This window comes from Lampetra fluviatilis, chromosome 50 (genome assembly GCF_964198595.1).
Source record: "Lampetra fluviatilis chromosome 50, kcLamFluv1.1, whole genome shotgun sequence".
NCBI classification, from domain to species: domain Eukaryota; kingdom Metazoa; phylum Chordata; class Hyperoartia; order Petromyzontiformes; family Petromyzontidae; genus Lampetra; species Lampetra fluviatilis.
In genome coordinates this window covers 3,755,470-3,781,426 of record NC_136324.1, presented here as the reverse complement: position 1 = coordinate 3,781,426, position 25,957 = coordinate 3,755,470, and the positions used below count along the sequence as shown (strand labels likewise).

At 53.7% G+C, this 25,957-nt stretch overlaps 1 protein-coding gene across 4 annotated transcripts in view; it reads left to right on the top strand.

Moving 5' to 3' along the window:
* The window catches only part of CNKSR2 (connector enhancer of kinase suppressor of Ras 2), a 191,898-nt gene that overhangs the window by 86,373 nt on the left and 79,568 nt on the right, over positions 1–25,957 (top strand). For 3 of the 4 annotated variants that reach the window (XM_078878247.1, XM_078878246.1, XM_078878245.1), the window contains exons 5-7: positions 11,211–11,255; positions 15,485–15,604; positions 24,348–24,407. In XM_078878247.1, coding sequence (XP_078734373.1) covers positions 11,211–11,255; positions 15,485–15,604; positions 24,348–24,407 — 225 coding nt within the window. The remainder of the gene's footprint in view (positions 1–11,210; positions 11,256–15,484; positions 15,605–24,347; positions 24,408–25,957) is intronic. The other variant, XM_078878248.1, reaches the window with a different exon arrangement.

Below are 25,957 nucleotides of genomic sequence, written 5' to 3'. Positions count from 1 at the left end.
CGCGAAGCCGTTCGACTTGCGAACGGCTGTCGGGAACGGAACCCGTTCGTAAGTCGGGGGGCTGCCCGTATTTCAATGGGAGATTGTGAATATAGAGATTATTCAGCACACATCCTCATTTACTTGCAAAGCCCTTTGTCAGTCCTCTGTCGGTCAAGGCGGTTATCTGACCGTACTTCACCAAGCTGGTCGGAGCAGGTGAAGGTGGTTTGGTTGTTGGTGGTTTGGTTGTTGGTGGTTTGGATGTTGGTGGTTTGGTTGTTGGTGGTTTGGTTGTTGGTGGTTTGGTTGTTGGTGGTTTGGTTGTTGGTGGTTTGGTTGTTGGTGGTTTGGTTGTTGGTGGTTTGGTTGTTGGTGGTTTGGATGTTGGTGGTTTGGATGTTGGTGGTTTGGTTGTTGGTGGTTTGGTTGGGAATGCAACTAGCCGGGTCTGTCACGAGAGCGTGCTAACCACTGCGCCGCCGTGTGCGAATATTCCGAATGATACACGTCTTATACAGATGGTTCTGAGTGACTGAGTGAGTGAGTGATGTCAATTACAGCGATGTTCTCGGAGGGATGGGAGGACGTGGGTTTGGAACAGCTGTCGTCAAGTCTGTGCTTATAATTGGTAAAAAATCTGAACGCTGACATTCATAAGATCTAATGACTATTTTTTGTTACTTTTTATCTCTTGATGTCACCCCTATTAACGTCTTGCATTTAGAGAATTTAAATCATTGTAATCAGCCACAGATATGTCCACTGCTGGATTAAGCCAATGGGCCTTCTTCCACGGCCACACAGAACAGGGCCATCTCGTATATCAATATATGTACACACGCGTTTTCTTTGTAAGGCCACAGCGTTAGGTTATTATTATTCAAATTATTATCGCACGCAGGGAGCTCACGGCACCGCACCGCACCCTCGCGCACACAGGGAGCACACCGCCCCGCTCACACACGGAGGAATGGCTGATTTCAGGGAGATTGGCAAACTGCCCTGCGGTGGTGGTGCATTGTGCTGCGTGTGTTAGCGGTGCAGTGAACCCCCCTGCCTGTGAGTGAGTGGTGCGGTGCGGTGAGCTCCCTGTGTGAGTGAGAGGTGCGGTGCCGTGAGCTCTGTGAGTGTGCGAGGAAGTGGTGCGGTGAGCTCCCTCGCTCTCCGCCGTTGACGCTGGAGCGAGACCGACAGAGACAGCTGTGCCGAGCGCGTTCACGCCCTCGCACCACCCCGGGCTCACTGCGCTCAATACATCTTGCGCCGGCTTGCAGAAAAATACATGTACAGTACGGTACACGCATGTGCGTGTACAGTACAAGCATAGGGATGTTGCCGCCGTGCTGACGGGAGCATACTGCAAAGAGGGGATTCCGTTCCCTCTTGTTTTCACGATGACCCTGACGTCCCGGGCGAGGTTATATTTGGCCCACACTTTACCCCCACCGCGTGCTGACCTGCCCCCCGGTGCCATGAACGGCCGCGGTTACCCAGAGGTCGCCGGTTCGACTCCCATCTCCCGTCACGAGTTTTATAATCCGCCACCCGCCACCCCCCCCACCACACCGCTGTTGCCTCTGTCCACCCCCAGCGTCGGAATCAATCGCCACAGTTTGCCTCCGAGCGGCAAGTCGCGTTTTGTGGTGGGGTGAAGTGTGGGTACTCCCACTCGACTAGCTTCAGAGCACCCATTTGTATTGCCGAGTGGATGGCAACGGGGGTGGGGTGGTGGGGTGGAGTAGCCAGGGTGGTGCGATTGGAAAAAAACTCGCACCGTTTCAATTCGTCCGCCGCTCCGGCAGATTGAACCCGGCGCGCTGCGGGGTGCGCTCAGCCGGTGCGGGAGAGAGGGCGAGCGGCCGGCGGGCGTTTGAGCGCACGGCGCTGTGCGAGGGGCTAAGTGAATTCATTTCTAGCCCTGTCACATCCGCTCCACGGCGACATTAGCTGCCCCCTCCCCCCCCCACCCCACCCCCTGTTAAATGCCACGGCGCGTGAGACGCGGCGCAATTCGGTCGCAGCGGAGTGCGCCGAGCGGTCGAGTGAATTGCGAGCGGAGGGATGCGAGCATCGTGGCAGCGCAAGTCACGGCGGTAAACGGCTTCCGTGGTGCGACGTTGTACTTTTCGTACGTCCTAATGAAGAGCTATCCGCGTGGCCAATGAACTTTTGAGAGGATTTCGGTGAATTAGCTACACACCTTCTCACTCGCCCATCCACCCACTCGTTCACCCATCCACTCACCCATCTACTCACCCATCCACCCACCCGCTCACCCATCCACCCACTCGCTCACCCATCCACCCACTCGCTCACCCATCCACCCACTCGCTCACCCATCCAACCACTCGCTCACCCATCCACCGACTCGCTCACCCATCCACCCACTAACCAACTCACCCACCCTCTCACCCACCCACGAGCCCATCCACTCACCCATCTACCTACCCATCCACCCGCTCGCCCGGTGGGCAGAACTAATGATGGGAGTCGAGAGCCATACTGGATATGGGGTGTTTACCAGGTGAAGAAATATTTTCTGGGTCGCTGGCTTACATTAATCCCTAGAGATGGGCCCCCCACGTCCACCGATATGGGGGGGGGAGGGGGTGGGTGGATCAGTGTCAATGATTTGGAGGGTCGGTGCTGACGGCAGGGGGTGAGGGGGGGGTAGATGGAAGCGATTGGTGGGATGATGGAATCGATTTAGGGCTTGTGACCCAGAAACAGATTTCCACGCCCAATAAATACCACACCCAGTGTGTGATGCCTCTACAGCTGTGGTCGTGGTGGCTACTCGTCACATGCCGACCACCGCAGTGCACACGGCCGCCCAGAGAAATCTGTCTGCATCTGGCTCACCACATCCATTATACCTCCGTCTCTATGATTCGCGGCCGCTGATTACGACGTGCCCCTGCCTGCTACCTCCAGTCTCTAACACAGCAATCCGGAAGATATCCAGTGAGAATTTAAGCACTGCGATCGATCGATGATAGCCTCTTTTGTTTGTTGACGCTGCGATGTACCGCATCTTCCAGCGGGCGTTTCTTTTTAAAATGTTTATATTTGTTGGTATCCTCCACCACTGGTGGAACTTTTACCCTCTAGGGCACATCGAGGCGCAGCGCTTCGTGGGGAGGGATGGGGGCACGGAAATAAAATAACAACGAAAATCTCACGGGCTAAATGAATTATCGAGCAAAAGGGGGGCGACTGGCCTGCGCCGATCGGTTCACGGGATGTCCTGATTTTGAACGTCGTCTTTCGTAGAATTTATTGCGGGTTAAATTTCGATTTAAAGCTTTCGTGACTGCAGGGATTCATCTTCTTGGTTCTTTCGGTAAAGTCACGTAGAAGGGAAATAATAAAATAATAAAAATAAAACATAATAAAATACAATTATCACGACGTTTCGGCCACAACGCAAGCAGCCGTCCTCAGGTGAAGAACAGGGCTGTCGGAACAGGTCTGTCGGAACAGGTCTGTCGTCCTCCAGACGATGTCTTTCCGAAACGTCGTGAGAATTGTATTTTATTATGTTTATTTTTATTATTTTATTATTTCCCTTCTACGTGACTTTACCGAAAAAACCAAGAAGATTATTGCGGGTTGTTTTTATTCCAATAAGGGGGATGACAGTGGGCGACTGCTCGGGGGGGTTCTTTTTTTGCAGTTGCTTTGCTCTGAGCCTCTCCTAGGTCGACTCAGCCTCAAATGAGTACAGTGCCCGGTGCGGTGTGCAAACGTCGCTATTATGGGAGCCAAAGGTGGCCGCGCGGGCGTGGTGTTGGCCAACCTCCCCCTCGTGCACCGTTCTGGCCTTCAAAGGCGCAACTCGCTGACAGCACTTGCCCCAACAGTCTGTTCAAGGCTATACGGGGGGGGATCTTTGTCTTTGTGTACGTGAGAGCCCTACTTTGAGACGCATGCACGCTGCACGTGGTCAAGGGGGTTGCAACTCTGTCGCGGATTTTGCGGATGTTGGGAGCCAACCCCAGCACCGCGTGACAGCTGCCGCATCCGCATCCGCTCTGACCCCGAAGCCAAAGAGACGCTCGCAGACGATTTGTACACCACCTCGAGCGCGGGCACATTTTGATCGTTGAGCTTGTTTGCTAATGGAGCCATTATTTAATTTATTCATTAACTTTTAATTGAGCGCAGATGGCTAACGGAGAGAGAGCGAGCTAAAGACAGAGAGATATAGAGGGATTACAGTGTTAACAGGGCCGCTGTGCATGCGAGCGAGTGAATGAGTGAGCCATGGAGCGAGTGAATGAGTGAGCCATGGAGCGAGTGAATGAGTGAGCCATGGAGCGAGTGAATGAGTGAGCCATGGAGCGAGTGAATGAGTGAGCCATGGAGCGAGTGAGCGAGCGATGGAGCATGTGAGTGAGCCATGGAGCGTGTGAGTGAGCGAGCGAGTGAATGAGTGAGCCATGGAGCGTGTGAGTGAGCGAGCGAGTGAATGAGTGAGCCATGGAGCGTGTGAGTGAGCGAGTGAGTGACTGAGTGAGCCATGGAGCGTGTGAGTGAGCGAGCGAGTGAATGAGTGAGCCATGGAGCGTGTGAGTGAGCGAGCGAGTGAATGAGTGAGCCATGGAGCGAGTGAGCGAGCGATGGAGCGAATGAGTGATGGAGCGAATGAGTGATGGAGCGATGGAGCGTGTGAGTGAGCGAGCGATGGAGCGAGTGAGTGAGCAATGGAGCAAATGAGTGATGCAGCGATGGAGCAAATGAGTGATGCAGCGATGGAGCAAATGAGTGATGCAGCGATGGAGCAAATGAGTGATGCAGCGATGGAGCAAATGAGTGATGCAGCGATTGAGTTATGGAGCGATGGAGCGAATGAACAATGGAGTGATGTTGTGAGGGAGGATGGAGCGATTGAGCGAGCGAGGGAATGAGGGAGCGCTCGGAATGCGGATTTACCCGAGACCTCCGGAATAAATCCATCGACAGAGGCGAGCGTGGCGCTAGACAGAGAGAGAGCGATGTTCTGACTGCAGGGCCGGGACATTTCCTCCATCCACCCGGCAGCGGCATGGATCAGCATCGCAATTTAGACTCTTTATTTTTCCTGGAGGAATCCCATGAGCCATGAAGCTCTTTTTTTCACAGATGTCCAGTCAACGGGTCGGCCACGGCTAGTCGAGCGGCAGCTGGTCGCGTGTGCGACGGGGTAAAGCGTGGGTGGCTCTCACCTCCTCGCCCGACGGACGTCCAGTTGTCACACTCGAGATGTCGCCACGCGTTAATGCGCGGTGGCCCTCGACATCGAACCCGGCCGTCTTTGTCTCCCCAGATGCCCGTCCCCTAGGGGGCACGGCGAACCAGGAGCGACCGCCCCGGGGGCCCTGCGCTTTGCAGGGCCGCTTGCGCTCTGACGTGACGGTGTCAGATGCAGCACTCGCCGCTTTAGGTGGAAGGCGCTGGATGGCCCTGCCAGCGGTAATTCACCAAGTTCTGGCCCGCGTTGTTTGTTGTTCATACGCGTTGCACGGCAGCTTGGCGCAGTGCCGGATTAAGCTAGTGCGGGGCCTGTAGCATATGTTATGAAGGGGCCCTGTATAAAAAAAAACACCTAAATCTTAAAACACAAACTTTTTTACTTGCACATTAAAGTAATTGTTTTTTTTTTTCATTTGCTATACAGCCAGATAATACGACAAATCGCCAACCTTGAACACCCAGTCGTTCGTAAAAGTTGAAGGCGGTATAGTACTACAGTGTGGAATCACTGAATGGGAATTGATAGCTTGAAAGCATTTAGCGCGGTACCCTTGAAAGTGCGGGGCCCGTAGCATATGTCGGTACTTTTGGTACGAGGATAATTCGGCACTGCCGCCCGGTTCGGTTTGATTATATTGCCGCCCGTCGGAGCATCAGGTGCGGGTTTTGCTCGTTCGCGGGAGTGAGGGAGGGAGCCTCGCTGGAAGGCAGCGGGAGACTTTTTGGGTACGTTTGTGTTCATCGGGAGAATCTCTCGCTCTGCCGAGCCGATTCCAGTTTCCAAAATATTGCGGTGAAGCATCCGCTTGGCTTTGTCGCGGTGCGTGCGTGTGTGCTCGTGTGTGCCCTGCCGGCCTTCATAGGTGTTGCTCGCTAACAGCACTTGCCGCGATAAGCTGTTGAGGCTTTATTGGAGAGCTTTGTCATTGGGGAGCGGTAGTGTTGTGGTTAGCGCCGTCATACTATTGTAGTACCAGCTGCTGCGGCGATGGCGGGACTTTCAAAAGTGCCGTCGGTAGAAATGGCGGGAAGGTGCAACGGCCGTCGGCTGTCCTCGTCTCGCGGTGGTCCAGCAGCCCCCAGCCGAGTGATGGTCTCGAGTGTGGCGGCAGCAGCGTATAGCAGCTCCGCCAACCTCGCGTGCGCCAGCCGCAGCCCGTCGGACAGCAACTCCCGTTCCTCCCGATGCCCCGGTAAGGACGCATTCGGTCCCGGCTGCTCGTTGGCCCCATCAGCCGTCTCTGGTACCGCACTTCCCGCGGTGTCCTCCGCCTCCTGCACCCCGGCCCGAGCTGTTCGGCGCGTGTCCATGTTCGTTGTTGTTTACTTCTGACGCCAGATGTAGTGCCGTCGAATACAGGTCGACACCCGGGGTTGAGGCACACTGAGGTTTATTACAACAACCGTCGTGACATACACACTTGAGGGGGTATCGGCCCCCTCACCCGTCTTTCTGAGGACACACCTCCTAGCTAACCCTAGCCTGCCTCAGAGTCCTCCTCTCGTGGACTAGGGGAGGCTATCTTGGCCCGACACTGGTCAGTCGGGCCCGGTACTCAGAGTCCAGACCAACACTGGCTCTGGCTCTGGCACCACGCCACTGGCTCGAGCCTGCGCGGTCCTGACAAGGACGGCGTAGCAGGGGGAGACCAGGGCTCTATCTCGGACGTCTTCCGTCTTCTCTTCTTAGCTAACCCAACTCTCCCTAGCCCCCCGATACATTCCCCTTTTATACATCCCCCTCCCTGAGGGGTGGGGCCCCGGGGGATCGTAACGTCCGAAGCGCGGACGTCGTAGAGGGCACCTGCCCGTGCACTGACGTAGCCCCGCCCACTGTGCTAGTTTCCCGTTGGATCCCATACATATCAGCTCGACACATATTTCCTCCGTAAGACCCCTACACTATGAACCCGGCGGCCCGAGTTCGAATCCGGCTCACGGCCACCAACATCAGTGACGATGATTGGAACTGGTCCAGGGCCCTGCCCTAGGCCGACTCGGCCTCAAATGAGTACCTGGTGCGGTGTGTAAACATCGCCACTGGAGAGACAAAGGCGGTCGGGCGTGGTGGTGGCCACCCATCCCCTCGTGTGCCATGCCGGCCTTCATAGGTGCTCGCTAACAGCACTTGCCCCAACAGTCTGTTAAGGCTATACGGAGCAATCTTTTTCCGTGTGTCTATGTGTGTCCATGTCTATGTGTGTCCGTGTGTCTATGTGTGTCCGTATGTCTGTGTGTGTCCGTGTGCCCATGTGTCCGTGTTTCTGTGTATCTCTGTGTGTTTCCGTGTGCCTGTGTGCGTGTGTGTGTCCGCGTGTGTGTGTGTGTGCGCGCGCGTTGTTTTTTTGTTGTTGCGCGTGACAGGGGCAGCGCATTACACTGCCGCTTGGCGGCCCGGTGATTGAGCGCCGCGCTTGCTCGAGGGACATTACCGGGGCGGCGGCGGCGGCAGGGCAAAGTGAAATGCGACCTCACGCTTCCGGCTACTGTCACCAAATCTGCCATTGTGACCCGACTACCCTGGGGGGCGGGGAGTGCGGGGGGGGCACGTGGCTGAGCGTGTCGGTGATTGTGACGTTTTGTTGTTTGAAATACATTTCAGACTCGGGGGGGGGGGGGGGGGTGTTTTGTTGGTGTGGGTCATTTGACCTTTTTCCCCTCCCCTCGTGTCCTGACCCCGCCCTCTGGTGGAGCTCATCAAGACGGCGTCGGTGAAATGTTGTCACTGTTAGCGAGCACCTATTATTGCTACTCACCCTTCCGATGACGTACTCGCACCGTATCGGCCCCAACAGAGCCTCCACACAGGTGCTCGCCAACAGCACTCGCCCCCCCCCAACACCTTGCGGAGAGAGGGGGGGGGGGGGTCCTTTGTCTTTGCGCGCATGCGTGCGTGCGTGCCCGTCCTGCGTTCTGCGATAATTGCCGTCCAGATTAACGACCGCGGTGTGTGGGTGGCGGATGGTGGGGGGGGGGGGGCTGTGGGGACCGACTCTGGGCCGGCGTTTGTTGCTGGCTGAGACCTTAAAAACGTCTCACGACATCTTCTTGGTTCTTTCGGTAAAGTCACGTAGAATGGAAATAATAAAATAATAAAAATAAAACATAATAAAATTATTCTCACGACGTTTCGGCGACAACGCAAGGTGGAGAGCAGGTCTGTCGAGAAGAACCATTCAGACTCTGTCTTCTCGATAGACCTGCTCTCCACCTGAGGACGGCTGCTTGCGTTGTGGCCGAAACGTCGTGAGAATTATTTTATTACGTTTTCATTTTTATTATTTGTGACTTTACCGAAAGAACCAAGAAGATGAATCCCTGCAGTCACGAAAGCTTTAAATCGAAATCGTCTCACAATACATAAATAAATAGTTGATTTGGAATTGGATTGGGAGCCAGTGGTGGAGGTATTGGAGTAATGGGGGGGGGGGGCGGGATGGTAACGTGGCCTCGTTTACAGGGGGGTGGATGGGGGGCACGCGAGAGCCGTTTAATTGACACGACGTGCGTGGACGTGCTTGAGATTGGCGCATCGCAGCGTGAGCCTTCGCCGTCCTCAAAACCACCACCCCCCAGCTCCGTATGTCCCGCAGCATGTTGCCCGCCAGCCCACGTCTGCCTCTCCGCCCGGCACTCCTCATGCGGCGCTTTGATCTGAATTTTTCGCATCCCCGATGCCTCCTCCGCTGCATCGTGGGATTCCAAGATTAAAAGGCGTTTTTTTTCTCCCCCGCGTTTCGCAGCGTACGCGTGCGTGCGTGTGTCTCCCCTAGGTCGACTCGGCATGAAATGAGTACCTGGTTGCGGTATGTAAACATCACCGCTGGGGAGACAAAGGCGGCCGGGCGCGGTGTTGCCCATCCAATGTCTCTCGCGTGCCATGCCGGCTATCATTCGGTGCTCGCGATCAGCACTGGCCCCAACCATCTGTTGAATGTTATGTGTGGGGGAATCTTTGTCTTTGTGTGTGTGCACGCGTGCTCGGCCGAGCGGGTAGCGCGTTTGCCGCCCGTTGCAAAGGTTCGCGGTTCTAGCCCAGCGGCCGCCCTGGTTAATCACGAAGTCAAAGCGATTTCACTCTCAAACGAGCGGAGAGAGGCAGTGCTCGTATCCTTTCCACAGCCCTGAGCCAGTTGTGGGAAAATCCACATTTATATGGTGATGATGGATTTGACCTCCCGACATCCCGCTGGGCCACGTGTGCGCTTCAGCCGGGATGGATCGTTCCATCGCACGGCATCATGGGAGGTGTGGTGCTGGTGGCTTGGGGCGGCGGATGGAGGGAGGGAGGGGGGTGGAGGGAGAGGCCTTCATTCAGCAGCGGATAGGCCAAAGCTGATGACGAGCGGAGTTGTCATTCAGCGTGGCGGCTGGCATGTAATGGGCTTGCGTGCGTGCCTGTTTTGTCTTGGCCGCGCTCGATGTGATAAGTGGAGTGAGATGGTGAAGGGCGGTGCACGTCCCGAATGTGTTACGTCGGTCGGCGGCGGCGGTGACGCACGTACACCCGCACGCGCAATGGTGACGATCCCCCGTGTAGCCTTCCAACAGACTGTTGGGGCAAGTGCTGTAGCAGCACCTGTGAGGCTGGCACGGCACACGAGGAGGCGGGGGTGGGTGCGGACAGCACCGTGCCCGACCGCCTTTGTCTCCCGAGCGGCAACGTTCGCACACCGCACCGGGTACTCATTTGAGGCCGAGTCGACCGATGAAACGAAGGCGTGCTGTGCCGTGCCGTGCCGTGCTGTGCCGTGCTGTGATTTCATAGATGCACGTTAACAGCACTTGCCCCAACAGTATGTTGAGGGCTATACGGCGGGGGGGGGGGGGAATCTTTGTCTTTGTGTGCAACGTGTCCTGCCGAGTTTCCGCACCAATCGGCAATGGGTCGCTCCTCGTTATTCTGAGGTCACCCGGATCTTTAATGTTCGCTGTGAAGCGGACGGCGTGTGGTATTATACTACATGTGGTATTATACTACATGTGGTATTATACTACATGTGGTATTATACTACAGTTAGTATTTTACTACATGTAGTATCATATGTAGTATTATACCACAGTTAGTATTATGCTACGTGTGGTATTATACTACAGTTAGTATTATGCAACATGTGGTATTATACTACATGTAGTATTATACTACGGCTAGTATTTTACTACATGTGGTATTACATGTAGTATTTTATGTAGTATTATACCACAGTTAGGTATATATCACAGTTAGTATTATACTACATGTGGCATTAAACTACGGTTAGTACGGGACCATATTACTCGTGATTTTCTGGCTTTCGAGACGTCAGACTCGGTGAAACCAATGGCATATGGGGTCCCGCGGTGGGCGAGATGTTAACTACCTCGCCTGGTGTACAGGAGGTCCTGGGTTCGATCTCGATCCTGACGCCTGCATATTTAAAGTTTGCCTATTCTCCCCGTGGTCGTGAGGATTTTTCCTCCGGGTCTTCCACATTTAGAATCAACGTGCGTTTTAGAGTATTTGGCTGCTATAGATTTCCAAGTGATGAGCCGCCAGGTTGGTTCTGCAACAAAAAAATCGACGTAGCTAAGGGGGCCCTTACCTGCTGAAATTAAAAATTAAAATCAATAGTTTAATATTTTTTTACATGGACTCGGTGGTGTGTCTTCGATCGTGGGGCTCATCAATCTCTCTCTGTCTTCTTGGTTCTTTCGGTAAAGTCACGTAGAAGGGAAGTAATAAAATAATACGACGTTTCGGCCACAACGCAAGCAGCCGTCCTCAGGTGAAGAATGAAACACCACCAAGCTTGGAGCGTATATTTAAGCTGGGTTTTTATTTTCATTTTATTATGTTATGTTTTATTATGTTATGTTTTATTATGTTATGTTTTATTTTTATTATTTTATTACTTCCCTTCTACGTGACTTTACCGAAAGAACCAAGAAGATGAATCCCTGCAGTCACGAAAGCTTTAAATCGAAATCTCTCTCTGCCCGCTTTGTTGTTTCAGGAGTCGTCCCCTCTGTTGGACACCGAGGCACAGATCCTGCAAGTGGTGAGTTCCAGTTCCTCCTCTTTCCGCTCTCGCTCCCTCTCTCCCGGCGCCGGCCGGAGTCCGGCACGTGAGCGCGACGACGCGACGTGCCGCGGCGGTGCGGTGGAGCGACACGCCCGACTCGTGTGGTCCGGAGGTTCACCGGCTCCATTCCATCGTCCCGGCCTGCGGCAGATGAAACAATGGGGCTGCTTTCTTAACCCCTCCCTCGTCTACCCTCCCCCACCCCACCCACCACCGTCACCGCTGCCACCACCTATCTATGTAATCCTGTACACCACAGTGAGCCAATGGATAGGCCGTGGGTGGCGGGGTGAAGTGTGGGGTAGTCCCACGTCTTCCAACACGTCTGGGGTATCGGCACATATTCCGAGATGCCTTGCGGCCGTGGAAGAGGAGGCCAAATGCCTCCCTGGAGGGGCTTTGCAGAGCTCCCTCGAGTGGAGGCGCTTCCGCCAGAAGTGGAGAGAGCAGGGAATTTCAGGGCTGTGCCTTTATCTTTTTTTTTCATTTTTATAACATCGCTCGTCTAAGCCGTCTCATATCTACTCGGGGCAATTGATCGACCACACCCGGTCCAGAATTTGTGTATTTGAGTTAGCCTATCATTTGTGGCCAGGTCGCTTCTGAAAGATAGCTATGTAGCTCAGTGGGCCTTAACTGTTAAAATAAAAAAAAATGTATGGAATTTAGCTGCCATTACATATCAGAGTTTACTTGTCAGCGTGATTTCCTGCAGCTCAGCATGAGCTTAGAGGTATCGGTGCTCATCTCATGTTTAGCCCATGGGTGGAAATTCCACGTTCCTTTGGCAGGAAGTGAGTTCTCTCCGTAGGACAGTCGCTGTTGAATTCCCCCAATGAGCGGTACTCGTTTTAATGGCCGTGGAGCGATGATGGGCTGAGACAACCACCCATCTGAATGTGAACTAAAAACTAAACTACACTATTTTTATTTCACCAGGTAAGGCCCACTGAGCTATTATGTAGCTCAACAAAGTGGCTTGTCACATGGACATTTATAACAGCAGCCAAATACTCTAAGCACACACGTTGATTCTAAATGTGCAGCGAAAAACCGAAGGACCCGGAGAAAAATCCACGTGACCACGGGGAGAGAGACATGCAAACTCCGAATATACAGCAGGCGTCAGGGTTGGGATGGAACCCACAACCTCCTGCGTACCAGGCGAGGTAGTTAACATCTCGTCGATGTGAACTGGCGACGTTTTGATTGCGAAGCCACCCTCTCTGGACGGCCACTTCTCACGTAACAATCGCGCCGTGCTAATGAGAGTAGCGCATTCCCCCTCCCCCTGCCCCCCATCCGCCCCCATCACCCCCTCCGCCCAATCACCCCCTCTCATCCAGCAATTGCTCACCCGTTAACGCACGCGCCGCGCCAACGCACGCACGCCGCGCCAATTACGGGCGCCCGCTCGTGCGTGCCCGCGATTAGTTAAAGGCGAAGGCGCAGCCCTGCAATTGTCTCCCTCTCGCCACTGCTGGCAGAAGGGCCTCCGCTAGGGCCAGTAGGTCTTGCGGTCGGTGTTGCCCACACTTTGCCCCCACTGCACGTGACCCGTCGATCGACGCACGGTGCCGCGTCCATCTACACCGCTGGGTGGACAGAGGCGACGGTGGTTCGGCAGGGGGGGTGGCGGGGGTGCATTTGGGCGTGCAGAGGGGGGTTGGAAGTGGGGGGGATTTAAGAAACTTGCCCCCATTGCTTCAACTACCTGCAGCACCGGGAGAGGGAGTCGATCCGGCGACCTGTGGACTGCCTAGCACCCGGCGGGACTGCTCGCCGTGCCACCGGTGTTAAATACGCCGCGGCGCTTTTGGTTTATGCCGTTGAAGATTTCTGCTTCGCGCCGACGCGGCATTTAATTATTTTTGCGGCAATCGCCGCGGGCTCGGCCCCGCGGCCGCTCGTTCCGTCACGCGGCGCGATATTTACTGCGTCGTGCCATGTTTATACCGCGCGGGATCTTTTCTCGCCGCCCCCCCCCCCTCCACCCCCCACCACGTACGCCGTCTGTCTCGTCTCGTGATTTAACCGCTACGGCTCCCGCCCAACGCCGCCGCTCCCTTCCTCCAACAAACGAAGGCGCCCTCCGTCTCCGGCTCTACGGGGATTAAAACTTCGAAGCGTTCATCGATCGTGCGCACTCAGACGGGGGACAACTAAACAACGGGCGACGAAAGTTTCTACTTTCGGGGTGGGGGGGGGGCCGGGGCTTAAAACGGACTTAGCGCTCGTGACGTCGTCGCGGCTCTTAGCTGGCCAACGGCCCCTCGATGGCCCCGCGATGGCCCCTTGGGGAGTGGCCCCGGCGAAGGAGATTGCGCGGCGCCGACGAAAGATCGTGACCAGGAGATGGCATCGAGAGGCAGGGAGAGGGACACGTGATTTGGAGAACGTCGAGAGAGAGACGTCGCGCTGACCCGCCGGGAAAAGCCGGCGCAGGGTCTGGGTGGTGTGGAACGCGTCCCGGCTCCCGAGGGGACGAAGGAGAGCGACAGCAGCCAAGGGAGACGTCGGTATTCCGATCCTAAAAATCTATTGTGGTTGGTAACCGTTAGCTGCAAAAAGCGTGCGTGTTAAGTCTCGGCAATTTGCGAGCATGCGTAACGAACGGTTCGTTTACAATTTGCGCCAAAGGGGTGCGCTCACATCTTGCATTCGCTCCGTCCGTTGCTCATCACCGTACGACAAGCGCGCGGCACCCCCATCGTGATGAGGGACGTTGTTAACGCGATGAACCGGAGCCCCACGCGGGCAGAGCCGGCGATAATTTAGTCGGCTCGTTAAATTCGGCGTCCTCACATCTGGTGGAGTGAGCTGCAACACGCCCGTACCCCCGCCACACACGCGCTGCGGCCTCGTTTCATGTAAGCTTGCGTCACACTGAACACGGAGGGCGGCCCCGGGTTAGGGTCAGACGGTCGAGGGGCACGCTGAGCCACGGTTCACCGGTGGGCGGGTTCGAATCCAGGTCTTCGAAAAACGGCTTCACGAGTAGCGAATTGATGGTCGAGGCCCGGTCACTATTTGACATTTTTAAGCAACTGCAGCTCAAAAGTTGAGTCTCGTTGACGACAACCCATGCAGTGTTAGTTGTCGCGGTCCGTGAGCTTGATGTAGCAATTTTCATAGTCCAGGCTTCAGCAACCTGCGACTCTGGAGCTCTCTAGCTCTCTAAGGGCTGCAGTGTAGCTCTTGAAATTCGAAAAAAATGGCTGCTCTTGTTATCCCTGAGCATGGAAGTCCAGTTCACCGTGGAAGTCCAGTTCACCATGGAAGTCCAGTTCACCGTGGAAGTCCAGTTCACCATGGGAGTTCAGTTCACCGTGGAAGTCCAGTTCACCATGGAAGTCCAGTTCACCATGGGAGTCCAGTTCACCGTGGAAGTCCAGTTCACCGTGGAAGTCCAGTTCACTGTGGAAGTCCAGTTCACCATGGAAGTCCAGTTCACCGTGGAAGTCCAGTTTACCGTGGAAGTCCAGTTTACCATGGGACAGGGGCGGTAACCCCGTGGCTCCAGAGCTACGTGCGGCTCAGTAAGGACCGCTGCTTCACGACGTTGTTTATGATTGCATTGCGGCTTTTGAAATATTGAGTGATTTTTGTTTTTTTTAACTAAATTTGCAAAATAATTTCTCCCCTTGTTGTTTTAGTTGCCGAGCCCCCTGTCCTAGTCGAGCAGGCTGTGGCAGTGAAGCAGTTAGTTGTGTGTTTTGGCCGTGGGTGCACAAATAAGCGTCGAGCAGTGCGTCACTAACATGGTTGACTTGAAAGGAAACATACAATATAAGAGGGTGGTGTTCTTCACCAACGCACTATCCACATATTTGCTCTCTTCGTCAAAACGAATTTTCAATTGCAGGATCGCAAAAAAAAACGTGGCGGTGAGGGGAGTGGAGTTGGAATGAAAGTGTGAAGGAGAAAAAGTTGATGGGTATCATGTCATCGGCAAATTTCATTCGCAAAAAAATGTACGCTGAATTCGTAATGTTCTCTCTTCGTTGGGGTTGGCCCACGTAACGATCTGGTCAGATGTCGTGTAAGAAGCCCTGCACCACCCGACACGGCCAAACGAATTAAATTGTCATGCGCCCAAGCGTTTAGCGATGTGCCAGTCATTATTACTTGTTTCCGCCCCCTCGACGCCAACTCTGTGTGTGTGTGTGCGGACGCTCTCTCCACCCCCCCCCCCCCCGGCGCAGTGCAAGACGCTGCTCGTCACCTGCGAGCACATGGGCACCGTGACCTCTGACCCCCTCATGTCACAGTCGGCCCACCTGGAGGTCGTGCACCTGACGCACATCAACCCTTGCGAGGGCCTGGTGAGTAGCGCGAACACGCACAAATAACAAACCCCACCGTGTAGCCTTCACAGACTGTTGAGGCAAGTGCTGTTAGCGAGCACCTATGAAGGCCGGCACGGTGCACGATGGGGTTGGGTGGCCAGCACCACGCCCAGCTGCATTTGTCTCCCTAGTGGCAATGTTTACACATCCCACCAGGTACTCATTTGAGACGGAGTCGAACTTGGGAAGTCCCATGACCGATTCAGATAATCGTCACTGGTGGTGACCGTGAAAGGAAATCGAACTCTCTTCACTAACGCTCCCCACGCACGCACACACACACGTGCACACACATCTGGCTGCACCTTGCTGATGCTACTCAGACACGTCGAAACCTATGATTTTTACAAACTATTATTGTGATTTTATTTTTATTTTTTTCCGTTTGCTTAACCCGGAAAGCCACACCGAGTCTCAAGACTCTTTTTTTCAGGAAGGTCCTCCCAAGTTTTTTGCAGTAGGGGTGGCGATGCAGCTGCTGCTGCTGCTCCTACTATGTGTGATCCAAATTGAGTGATTTGCAGAGTAATTTTTCAACTCCTGGGATGTTTTGGTCTCTAACCGGTTACATTCTGTGGAGACCAGAGAACGCGGAAGAAAAACCCATGCAGAGCAGGGGGAGAGCATACAAACTCCACTCAGAAGGGCACCCGAGTCAGGAATCGAACCCAGGCCCTTGTTGCCACGAGGCGTGAACTTTACCGCTGCACTGCCACCGTGCCGCCCATGGAACCGGTCGCCTGGCCACCCGAGTTCGATTCTGAGGCCACGACTCTCATCAGTGGCCAGTGATGTCTGAACGGGGTCATGACTCCCCAACTTTAACAATAACATGTGCCGAGCGGCGTGGTGAAGTATGGTGAAATAACCCACGTGACTGCCACGTTGCCGCAGTGGCGAGATGCCAACTACCTCGCCTGGTATACAGGAGGTCGTGGGTTCGATCCCGACCCTGATGCCTGCTGTATATTTGGAGTTTGCGTGTCTCTCTCTCAGTGGTTTGCACAGATTTTTATCCAGGTCATCCGGTTTTTCCCCTCCACATTTATAAATAACATGCATTCAAAGTATTTGGCTGCTATAAATGTCCACATGATGATGAGCTACTTCCTTGAGCTATCATTTGTGGCCAGGTCGCTTCTGAATAAGAGCTATATACTGTAGCTCAGTGAGCCTTACCTGGTAAAATAAAAAACAATTTTTTTTATAGTTTATGGGGAAGCCTTCATCCAGCAGTGGATTGACCAAAAACATAATTTTGTCATTGCTATTACGTACGCACAAACTGTATCCATCTATCTTTGCGTTAGTACCCACACACACGTACACACACACGTACATTCTGCAAAGTGCTATGTACACACATGCATTATGCAATCTGTACAATCAAACACACATACATTATAGATGGTACATACACACACATACATGCATAGGGCTTTGATACACACCTACATTATTTATAGAATAATCTTGTGTATTTGTTTTTGTTATATCTTAAATTTGCTTTTGGTACCCAGTTCCCCCTTGAATAAGAGACGTGGCCCTACCTGGTTAAAAATAGATTATTCCCGACCTACAGTACCCATAAAAACAAAGATGTCCCGTGTAGCCATTTAGAGTGTTGGGGTAAGTGCTGTTAGTGAGCATCTATTTAGGCCATCACAGAGCACGGGGGGGATGATGTGGCCAGCACCACGCCCGGCCACCTTTGTCTTCCGAGTGCTGATGTTTACAAACCACCCCAGGTACTAATCTGCGGCTGAGTTGACCTAGGCGAGGTCAAGGATTGGTTCAGATAATCGTCACTGGTGTTGGCCATGAGCAGGAATCGAACCCGTGTCGCCAGGTTCAGAGAGTGTAGCACGCTAACCACTACTGCTCCCCATACACAGACACACAGACGTTGGGAGGCACATAGACAAAGACCCACGCTTGGAGTTAGACACCGACTCGCAGACACCGAGACGCACGCGTAGAGATGGACACAGAGACACGGACACAAAGAGAGACGGACATCGATCGGCGCAGACACAGAGACGCACAGAGAGACATAGAGACGTACGGAGATAGCCACAGGGAGACAAGAGAAGACGGGCACGGAGACGCACGTGGGATCGGCGGACAGCGACGGAGCGGCCGCTCTCTCTCGCGCTGAGTGACGCGCTCCCTCGCACTGACCGTTGATTGGCGGACAGCGACGGAGTGGCCCCTCTCTCTCGCGGTGAGTTACGGGCACCCTCGCACTGACCGTTGATTGGCGGACAGCGATGGAGTGGCCCCTCTCTCTCGCGCTGAGTGACGCGCTCCCTCGCAGCGCCGGGCCGGCCTTGGAGCGCGGCCGACGAAGGCTCCTCGTAAATCATGATGAGCCCTAGCTCACCCGCTGCCTCGACAGCCTCAGTTATCCCTGAGCTACGGCCTCCTGGGGTCATCAGCGTCACTCTGCCAGCAGCGGTAGTGGTGTTGCTGACGGTGGTGGTGTTGGTGGTGGTGGTGGTATCGCTGACAGTGGTGGTGTTGATGGGGTGGTGTTGATGGGGTGGTGGTGCTGGAATGGGGAGCGGTAGCGGTTAGTGCACTGCGTTGCAAACACGGCAACCCGAGTTCGATTCCCGCTCATGGTCGACAACATTGAACATTATATGAACCGGTCCTGGGCCTCCCCTAGGTCGACTCAGCCTCAAATGAGTAATTGGTGCAGTATGTACATGTCGCCACTAGGAAGAGAAAGGCGGCCGGGCGTGGTGCCGGCCACCCCCTTGTGCGCCGTGCCGGCCTTCATAGGTGCTCGCCAACAGCACTTGCTCTTACAGTCTGTTGAAGGCTGCACGGGAGATCTTTGTCTTTGTATCTAGGGGTTGCTGGTGGCGGTATACATTCATAATACATGTATTTATTGCTTTGTGTTGTTCGTCTGTGATGTACTCATTGAATCTTGTTCCATGAGATCAAACAATTTCCTCTAAAGCCTCCTGCTGCTACTGTCTCTTTCACGCTGGTCAACTGCTGTTGATCAGGGGTGGGAATTGAACATAGGTCGGCGGGTGTAGACACAGTGAAATTCGTCCACGTTGTTCCTGCTGTAGCTCATATCTCACGGCGCGTACAAGCAGAATCCGAATATTTTATTTAGACGGGAAGAATCCAACAAGCCTACGAAGCTCTTGTTTCACGGACGTCCAAACCCCGCCATGGGAACGTGGAATTTCCAGCGGCAGCAGCGGTGACCTTGACCCAACTGTTGTGACGGCGCGAACGACCGATCGACGTCACCCTAAATCGAGACGGTCGGGGTGGCGTGGAGGGGGGGGAAATTGGAGCCCCCCACCCTCCCACCTCCTCCCATGCCCCAACGCCACGATCAATAGGATCATGCCACGGGGGGGGGGGCGGTGGAGTGGGGGGGGGCGTGGTGGGGGGTGTCAGTGGCGTGTGGTCGCGAGGGTTCTACTGCGAGGGAATTGGCGCGGCGATTAGAGCGCGGCGGGGAGATAGAGAGGGGAAGAGTAAGAAAGGGAAATGAAACCGGGCAATTGTGGGGAAATTGATAGAGTGTCGCCTCTTCTCCTCCCGCTTGATAAAAACGGTGTTTCTTTTGTTAAGCCTCTACGGGGCTTTTCTCCGCTGGCGTAAAAGATTAGCCTGCCACAGCTGCCGCTGCCGCGTCCTTTCGCTAGACAACGTTTTGGTGACCCGTCGGGGTCTTGGTCGTCGCTCCCTTCTTCCGATAAGGGTTCCACGTGCGCGCCGGTTAAATGTATTGCGGGCAAGAATAATGGGGGGCCTGGGTTCGATTGCCAACCCGGAAGCCCCCCTTCTGTGTGGAGTTTGGAAGTTATCCCTCCCGTTCTGCGTGGGGTTTTCTTAGTTGTTTCCTCCTCGGAGTTAGAATCTTTATTGATACTGGAGGAGGAAACCGATGAGCTATGAAGCTCTTTCGCACAGATGTCCAGGATAGGAGCAGGTGGGTCAGAAAGTTACAACGACAAACAAATAAAAAAGCAACATGGTAGGAGTGCAAAGTATGGGGAAAATCACACGCACAAAAAAACCACTATTTTAAATTTTACCAGGTAAAACCCACTGAGCTATTGGCTTCTTTTTTCAGAGCGAGTGAATGGAGGTTGCTTGCAGCTGACAGATCTCTTACGCAGGGTCACAGTCACGCGGTGGATGTTGGTGATGGGAGGAGGCAGGGAGGGAGGGGGCTTTGTTGATGCGAATGGCTGCCCCGTGGTGACTGGTTGAGATTACAGATGGGATCCGTGACTCAGTGCTGAGCCTGCTGATCCCATCTGTGTATTTATAATAATTATTATTATATCTGTGTATTCAGAGGTTCCGTCATCGGCATACATAATCAGCACTCGTGTCACCTTTGTTAAAGGCAATAGAGGAATGCGACCATCAAACCCTGCAATATTTATTTAGCCACTCTGCAGCAATGCTGCGAGGGTAATGCGTGTGCGCGATGACTTTGTGTGCCGTATTGCTTCTCCCGTTGCACCGGGGCACCGTGGATTTGATCGATGACGCCTTGGTGAATATGGCAGCATTTTGTCTCATGAGCTGCTTCGCTCTGCTGATGGGACCCAGACGGGCGAAACAGGTCCACATTTTGCTTGCTTAAACAATCAGCACTTTGTAATATTTTTGCTTGGATAGCCGATAGTCTGACAGACTTAAACATACTTTCATATTTACGTGGAAACACGGTGGAATTATGCTTATATCAGCAACACAAACCAAGATTAGATTTTTTTTTGTTCAAAACAATGTGGGCGTCTCTTTGCCAAATATCTAAACTAAACTGTTTTTTTTATTTTGCCAGATAAGACCAACTAAGCTTTCTAGCTCCTTATCTGAAGCGACCTGGCCACGAATGATTGCTCAACGAAGTGGCTTATCACGTGGACATTTACAGCAGCCAAAAAACTCTTTAAGTGCATGTTGAGTCGAAATGTGCGAAGGAAAATCCGGAGAAGAATCCACGTGACCACGGGGAGAGCATGCAAATATAGAGGCGCCCGGGTCGGGATCGAACCCACGACCTACTGCATACCAGGCGAGAGAGAGATAACATCCCGTCGCAAACATCTTGGGGCTGGGGGTGGTTGGGAGTGCCTAGACCCCCATGGTGGCTATACCCCTGGCCGCCCCCCCCCCCTTCACCCAGGAGGAGTGTTGATCCCAGCGTCCCTTAGGGGCTGTGCAATCATCATCTCACAATCAGAATATTTATTTATACTGGAGACATCCGATGCGCTTTGAAGTTCTTTTTCACAGACGTTCCATAGGGGAAACGGGGTCAGAACGTTGAGATGGGCATCACCGAGACTCCCAGAGGGCTCTGCGTGGCCACGTTCATTCATTCATTCGGTGATTGTGTCACGATTGTATTCATGGGTCGGTCCTACGAGGTGCGCTGGGGTGGGTTGTCGGTCAAGGCGCAGCCCCCGCAATTGCTCGCTCACTCCGACCGCTGGAGGTGGAGACCGCCACTGTGAGAGAGAGTTCCAGGGAGGCCCCTCCCAGAGTGTTTTTTGGCCGACTCTTCTTCCAGACAATCTCATCTTTTTCGTATATATCTGTAGATTTATGCCAAGGCGCTTTACTCGATTCACTTTGGAAAAGCGGGCCAATATTGATTGAGTATATAAGGTGATAGTGGTTGAGATAATAAGGAGTGGGGGTTGTTATGAAAAGTGGTGGTGTTATGGTGATAAAAGAACACGCGGGAGTGGTTAAGGAAGGGTTACGGTGTGGGTAGTGATCGGGATAGGGGTAGTGATAGGGGATGGGGTAGTGATTGGGGATGGGGTAGGCCTGGTCGTAGCTGGGGGGCATGAGTGAGATGAGCAGCAGGATGATGATAATGGGCTTTTGTAGAAGATATGGGAGTTGTTTTAACGGAGGAACGGAAGAGGTGAAATCACCCACACTTTACCCAACTGCACTCAACCTGCCGATCGACTGGACATCTGTAAAATAAAAAAAAAAAGCTTCATAGCTCATCGGATTCCTCCAGGATAAATACTGATGTAAGCGGTGATGTAAATCATGGAAGACGCGCTGGAGATAAATTGAAAAATATATATATGTTTACAAAAAGCCCCAAAAATTGCCACCGAAACAAATTTATCCAACGAGCTTTGACCCCAAACCGCCGGAAATGCGTCGTGAATTATTAAATGCACGAGTGGAGAAATAATTTTTGATGGGGGAGTGCAATTTTAAACCCGTGAAGCCAATGTGGAGTTTAGAAAACACTCGTTTAGAGTATTTGGCTGCTGCTTTAGATGTGCACGTGACGAGCCACTTGGTCCGTTGAGCCATCATTTGTAATGGCCAAGTCGCATCTGAAACTATAGCGAACAGCTTAAATACAAAAGAGCTTAGCGAAGAAAACTGAATCCACAGGGCAGTCCACCTACCCGTCACCGCAGTCAACCGATGACCATCACTCCACTTTTTTTTTATCGCCGACAAAAATGGAAAGCCACACGCCCATCTTGGCGAACGAAGCAACAGCAACAACGACGACGACAACAACAACATCGGTCCGCCGATGTCACAGACGCTGAACTAATCGTCAACCCCCAGCAGCAGCAGGAGCCGACAACGCCGTATAGTCGAGGAAGAAAGTGAGCGGACTCAACGATAACTGCGTAGCCCTTTTCTACCCCCATTGCTTGCGGGGTTTTTGTTGTTGTTGTTGTAAATGAGGGGAATATTGTTCCATTAAAAACAACAACGACGCAAAAAAAATCCCGGCGAAGCTCCCGGCACTTGGTGGCGAAACGTCGGCGCACGCACACGGCGCAACCCGCGAGTCGTGCACGTCGGTAGAGAGCAAGAGAGAGAGAGGGTAGGAGAGAGAGGGGGTGAGAGAGAGAGAGGGGGTGAGAGAGAGAGAGGGGGTAAGAGAGAGAGAGGTGGTGAGAGAGAGAGAGGGGGTAAGAGAGAGAGAGGGTGATGAGAGCGAGAGAGAGAGGGGGTGAGAGAGAGAGGGGGTAAGAGAGGGAGAGGGTGAGAGAGAGAGAGAGCGCGAGAGAGGGTGAGAGAGAGAGGGTGAGAGAGAGAGAGGGGGTGAGAGAGAGAGGGGGTGAGAGAGAGAGGGTGATGAGAGCGCTGACAAGCCACCAAAAAAATGCCTAAACTCGACACGACGTCCGCCGACCTCTCGGCAGATGTTCACTCAGCTTGCCCACGAGCCTGGCAAGGGCAGGCGCATTTTGTTCCACGAATAAATTTTCTCGGTAAGCGACGGGGACAATGTTCCCCCCCAATATAAATGTACATACATGTTTAAAAGAATGTGCGCAGAATACAGAGGGGGCCCCGTGCAACGCTTCCCATTTTTTATATTTGCTCTTCTCTCCCAATCCAACCCTCCGCTTGCCCCCCACCCGCCCTCCCCCCACCTCCGAACAACTAATTGTGCAATTATGGTTGTGACCATCCCGGACGGACGGTAACGCCGCTGTAATGGGGGGCCTGTGGCCTTGCTGGGCCCTTTATGGCTTAATTAGACCCGGCCGCGAGATCTCAACCCATGCTGAACGGCGGGGATTTGGTCTTTGGGATTCGATCGCAATTGTAGTTAAGGAGATATTTGCTCACGATCCAAAAAGAATAACAATAATGCTGCTGCTGCTCATGATGATGGCGAGAAAGCATTTAAAGCCATCGGACCATAAAACGGTGCTCAGGAAGAAATAATAATAATATCTCGTCCGCGTGTTATTGCATCGCTAGATTAAATTACGACGTGCCGCCGCCGCCGCCGCCCGCGCGATGTTTGCAGTGAGAGAGTTTTCTCTTAACGCTCACTTAATCTCCTCGCCCCGTGAAGAAGGATCGGGGGGAATTACGTGTTTGACGTGAAAGCTCTGCGCCTAATTTGTTTCACGTTTTTTGTTTTGTTGCCTCCGTGCTCCGTCGTGAACGCGCGAGCGCGCTTTGTGGCTTTTGCAGTCTTTAATTCTCACTTTAACGACCACTTCCGGACGACAAAACGAACGCGGGATTTCTCCGAGGCGGGCGCCCGTCGATGTCCGACGTTTCGATCCGCCTGTTTGCCGGCGGGTTTTTACTCGCGAGCCGAACTCGGCCCGCCCGTCGTCTTCATTCTCTCAGCGTACCGCCGGCGTGTGCACTTTAAACGACGACGTGGTTTTGTACGCATGTACGTACAGTGAGGGAAGAAAGTATTTGATCCCCTGCTGATTTTGTACGTTTGCCCACTGACAAAGAAATGATCGGTCTATAATTTTAATGGTAGGTTTATTTTAACAGTGAGAGACAGAATAACAACAACAAAATCCAGAAAAACGCATGTCAAAAATGTTATAAATTGATTTGCATTGTAATGAGGGAAATAAGTATTTGACCCCCTCTCAATCACAAAGATTTCTGGCTCCCAGGTGTATTTTATACAGGTAACGAGCTGAGATTAGGAGCACACTCTTAAAGGGAGTGCTCCTAATCTCAGCTTGTTACCTGTATAAAAGACACCTGTTCACAGAAGCAATCAATCAATCAGATTCCAAACTCTCCACCATGGCCAAGACCAAAGAGCTCTTTTTTTTTTTCGCGCCGTACATAGCCGACCGCGCTCGTCGGAGATGCTTTGGCAAGAACCGAGTGGCGGGCGCGTAACCGCCCCTCTGCCTTTGTCTTCCCCCCCCACCACCCCACCCCCCTTCCTCCGCAGGGCCTGTACATCAAGTCGACGTACGACGGGCTGCACGTCATCACGGGCACCATGGAGAACGTGAGTGATCCCGCGTGTGTCTTAGCCTCGTGGGCCACGTTAGTGACGGTGACGACGATGATGTGTGGTGGAAAATCACCGAGCGTGATGACGGTGCTGATGACGATGATGCCGGTGGGTGGTGGTGGTGGTGATGGTGATGACTGCGGCTGACTAACGAGACGAAGTGAACGGAACCTGAACGCAGAGGCAGGCGGGAGATCATTCGGCAGCGTTGTTCAGAGACAGGGGTGCGCAGAGGAAGACCAACAGTGGCAATGGCTGTGTGTGTCCATGTGTGGGGGGGAGCGGTAGTGCAGCGGTTTAACGAGCTGCGCTACGAACCCGGCTACCCGTGTCCCGCTTATGGCCACAAACCTGAACCGGTCCTGGACCTCCCCTAGGTCGACTCGGCCTCAAATGAGTACCTGGTGCGGTGTGTAAACATTCGCCACTGCGGAGACTAAGGCGGCTGGGCGTAGTGCCAGCAACCCACCCCCTCGTGTGCCCTGCCAGCCTTCATAGGTGCTACTTGTTAACAGCACTTACCCCAACAGTCTGTTAAGGCTCTTGGAAGGAGGGGGATCTTTGTCTTGGGAGACAGCCTCTCAAGGGAGTCTGGTTGCACAGGTGGCATGTGGCCATACTCGTTTCACCACCTCCAGGGAAACTTAAGCAGCATCAGCAGAGGTCAGAGTTAATAAATAATTGGATTTCACACCCCCACCACCCACCCATACTCCGCTGCCGTGCTGAAGCAAGGCTCGCGTTGCTTTAAACCCGAGACGGCCTGCCAGTCACGGCGCCGTCGACTGCCACCTTTATCGTTCGGACGGCGGCGGCGGCGGCGGCGAGCGTTTCCCTCCTGAGCGAGGCTCGTAATTCACCGTCTCTCTCCCTCTGGCTCGCTCGCGTTGCCGGGGTTGCTCAGAGTGGCTCTCTGCACGAGACTCGCGTCCGCGCGTGCGTCCGCCGAACTGCCGCCGATTCATTAATTCCGAAGCCGTCGCACAGTCGACGCGGTCACGGTGGCGGTTGAGAACCGTCTTTTATCTTGTCGCGTGCAAGGCCCCGTTGCTGAGCTGCGTGAGCTCTCCTTTTTTTTGCAGAAGCGACCTGGCCACACGGGACGACGGCTCGACGAAGTGGCTTATCGTCGCGCGGACATTTATAGCAGCCGAATAATCTCAAACGCGTGACGTTGATTCTAATTGCGGAGGGAGAAACTCGGACGAACCACGAGCAAAATCCACACGGCCACGGGGGGGGGAAGCATGCAAACCCCAAATATACAGCAGCAGGCGTCAGGGTCAAGATCGAACCCACGATCTCCTGCATACCAGGCGAGGTAGTTAACATCTCACCCGCGATGGTGAATGTGCATATTCCACCGCCGGCGGCCCTGGCGGTGTAAATCGCGTCGGTAATGGCGAGCGAAGCGAAACGGGTAGGCGGTGTTAATGATCGAGGCGGGCGCGGTTCAGTCTCGACACGGAGAGAGATGCGAGGCCTCTTCCCCCACTCGGTGCGTCGCGCCAATGGCACGGTTTGGAAATATTGGGGACTGAAAA